Raw genomic sequence first — 3,582 nt, 5'->3', positions numbered from 1 at the left:
GGGTGCTGGCAGGTGGGACTAGATTGGGTTGGGATATCTGGTTGGCATGGACAGGTTGGACCGAAGGGTCTGTTTCCATGCTGTTCATCTCTATGACTCTATGTTTAAGACCTTCATTCACAAGTGAATATTCAAGTGTGAAACGTGTCTACATTTTCTTCTTTATTTGTGTTGCAGAGTTGCTTGTATTATACCCTTAACCTTACATGGTATGCCTCCTGGACCAAGTAGTTGCACTATTGTGGATTGCAAATAGTATTTTTCATCCATAGTATATGATCTGATAATCCTGACCTTAACTCTAACTGTAATACAGTAACACTTGCTGGCTTGTGCATGGACAGGAATTGTTACTCACCAAAATGTATTGGTTGGATTATCTAGGAATAAACTGGATGATTCTTCAATTGCAAGTTGCTTTAGCTCATGAAATACTTTTGACCCTTTGCTGCTCTGTATCTAATGATGATGTGCTACTTATGGAAATAGCTAGTATAGTGTCATAGAGGTGTACAGCACAGAAATAATTCGTCCATGCCGATCTGATATCCAAACCTAATCTAGTCTCGTTTATCAGCACTTGGCCCATATCCCTCTCGACCCTTCCTATTCAGATACGCATCCAGATGCCTTTTAAGTGTTGCAATTGTACCAGCCTCCAGCACTTCCTCTGATGGCTCATTCCATACACACACCAGCCTCTGCATGATGTCTGACACTAGAGTGAATTTGCACAGTTACTGCCTTTGCTGTTTGATTTCAAATATCTCTGGACAAAAAATGTGTGTCTTGGAAAAGTTGACACCACCAAAATTAACAGCTGACTTTAGCCAAACCTGTGTGGGAGACCTCACAGCACAGGATCAGATAAGTGCATAGTGTTGGGGTACAACCTTGCTGTAAATATCTAGTAGTGAGTCAAGTCAGATCTTTCTTGAAGAGATAGTTTCCCCTTGATTAAATTTTAAAAGTATATTCCATAAGGACTAGGTTAGCCTGGAGCAGTGTTTTTATGGAACAATAAGACAGTGCTATTTTCTGGGTCTGTAGATTGTGAAGGTGCAAAGATGGCCTTTTGTAGAGTGGGGTACTCTTCCTGGCAAATGTGGGAGTTTGGGGAGAGTCTCCATTGTTACTGATGGGTTGTGCAGTAAGTGTCTTTGTTTGCAAATCTTATCAGATTGTCTCTAATTGCTACTCCAACCGATCCATGTAATGAGAAATTTACAAGAGTTGGAGGTTTGATAGATGGCAGGTATAGGAAGAGAGAAAAGCAGCAAATACAGTCAGGTTAACTCCAGAAAAGGCAGGCAAGTGGTACAGAAGTCTCTTGTAGATATCCCATTCTTAAACAAGCTATTGTTTTTCAGATAGTTTTTTTTTAAAAAAACTAGGTAGGCACTATTTATGCCAATAAGTTTTCTTCGTTTCATAGCATTGAGTCTTGGTTTCTGCTATGTAGCTTATTCTCTGATCTGACTTCTCATCTGTCTCTTCTACTGTAAGTGAATAGATTCTGCCAATCTCCCATGATAAGTTGGTCTTCTCACTATTGTGGTATCCCTGAATTATGCCCCAATCCTCATCTGAAAGGCTTTCCCCAAAGTCCAATCTCTGTTGGGCTACAGTAAGTCTGACCAAGATTCATCAGTAAGAACTCTGCAACATGGAAATGGTGATGGATTTTACAAACCTTAAACTAGTAAGCAGCATTTTTCTCCCTCCATAGGCTTTTGGCCTATTATGAAAGCAAGATATCTGCATTTCTGAAATGTTTGTAAACAGTTTGGGACAGATGACAAAAGGCAGAATGTCAAACGCATCACATTTCTCAAAGTCCTAAATGATCTCGGGTACTGGATAGTTACACCTGCAGAACAAAGCTTTGCATCTAGAGGATGGAATGGGACAGGGAGAGATACAGAACAACATGGAAAGATGGATTCTCATTTTTGTTAAACATCATCCACTCTTGAACTGTGCCAATGGGAGACAGTTGCAGCTACCGTCTTGTTTAAAAACTAGTTTCAGAATGCATTTAGGGCAAGGTAAGGTGAAATCATTATTTCCTTCAGATTTAAAGGAAGAATCCACTTTGTGTAGGGACATGACCAGAGAATACAACTCAACAGGGAATCATATCACTCCAAGATGTGAATGGAGCTCAAATCAGAAGATTTGACAATCTTATCCAAGCAATAAGATGTTTATTTCTAAGCAGAGTTAAATTTTCTTTCATGAGGCCAGTAGAAGCTTATTCCTGGTCAACTAAGGGGTTGCATTTAGCAGCTGGGGCTCTGAACAAACCAGAGAAGGGGCCAACAAACAACATTTCGTTCCCAGCAGTTAGCTTTCTAAGGGCATTCCTGGCACAGTAATGCTCTGACCTCTCGAGGCAGAGGCCTGGGTTCACAGATCTGAACCTGACCACTTGTACCATAAAAGGGCAGATACACCAAGAACAAGCCACAAAATAGTTCACCTTCAAAAATTAAAGAACAGCATTTTAATTGTAACAGGGCACGTCTTTCTAGCAGAGAGAGTTGCCAGTGTGGCTGGAGAAGGAAAGAGAACCTTGTACTGAACTACCTGGGAACAAGCCTGAGGTTCACCAAACGCCCACAGAGTAAGCATTAATCAGCTTTTTTGACTATTGTGACCCCACTGAGCCAACCTGTTTACTCCAGGCTTGGCAGTCTTTTCCATGAGATTCCCTGTTTGTTTTGCTGTGCTCCCATAAAACCACACAAAGCAGTTTGTAAAGTCAAGGTCAGTATTTCATGACATGCCCGTTAGTGACAACTACTGATCACGTCAAGGGATGAGATTGACGTTAACGTTGAATGTTAAGATCAAGGAGAGAACTCCCAGTGCACTAAATTATGCCTCAAAGTTGCTGTACCATTTCAAACCTGGTGTTATGGGGAAGGAATCCAAAATGAGGCCATACTTAGTCCTATATGGAGCAGTTTATTTACAGTTTATGCATAGTCACAGTAGTGCCCAGGTCTCAGATACGCCAAAAGATCTTTTCTCCATTTTACTCAAACAGCTCACTCCCTGCAGTCAGTCAGTTCAGTCACTCTCCCCCAGGGTGAGCCTGTCAAACAGGTACTCTCCCAGGCCATTCTCAGGGGCTCCCAGTCTCTTCAGGTTGGTGATGTGATCTCCCAGCTTCTTGATCATCTTCACTTGCTCATCCAAGTGGTGCCTCTCCAGGAAGTCACACAGCTGGGAAGAAGGATTTTATTTTTTAAAAAAAACCCAACAAAACTGACCATCCTCCAGTCCAGGAGGAAGAGACAGATGCAATTTCAATTTGATCTATTGGAAAGATAAAACAGTATCAGATCCCAGATCATGGGGTTAATGTTTACCACAGAGGCCCATGGAATTGAGACATGAACAAGGCTTTTCAGAAATAGACACCTTTTGATTAAGCTCAGAGCAACCATTCCAACTGAACCGAGCACATGAAGTGCTTCAACATGAGAAACTCACATGAGGGTCCGTGTGGCCAGAGGAGAGTTTGTGCAGATCCAGCAGGCTCTGGTTCACATCCTTCTCCATCTGCAGAGCTCT

General features: G+C 41.8%; 1 protein-coding gene across 1 annotated transcript in view; it reads right to left on the bottom strand.

The window, feature by feature from the left end:
- Nucleotides 1-3,570, bottom strand: part of LOC122542163 (ferritin heavy chain, oocyte isoform-like) — a 9,178-nt gene extending 5,608 nt beyond the window's left edge. The window contains exon 1 of the mRNA XM_043679582.1: nucleotides 3,502-3,570. Within this exon, the coding sequence (XP_043535517.1) occupies nucleotides 3,502-3,570 (69 nt within the window). The remainder of the gene's footprint in view (nucleotides 1-3,501) is intronic.
- Between the last annotated feature and the right edge of the window lie 12 nt (nucleotides 3,571-3,582).

Source organism: Chiloscyllium plagiosum, chromosome 39, assembly GCF_004010195.1.
Source record: "Chiloscyllium plagiosum isolate BGI_BamShark_2017 chromosome 39, ASM401019v2, whole genome shotgun sequence".
Taxonomy (NCBI): Eukaryota; Metazoa; Chordata; class Chondrichthyes; order Orectolobiformes; family Hemiscylliidae; genus Chiloscyllium; species Chiloscyllium plagiosum.
The sequence above is the reverse complement of the archived record's forward strand: the minus strand, read 5'-3'. Positions and strand labels throughout refer to the sequence as shown.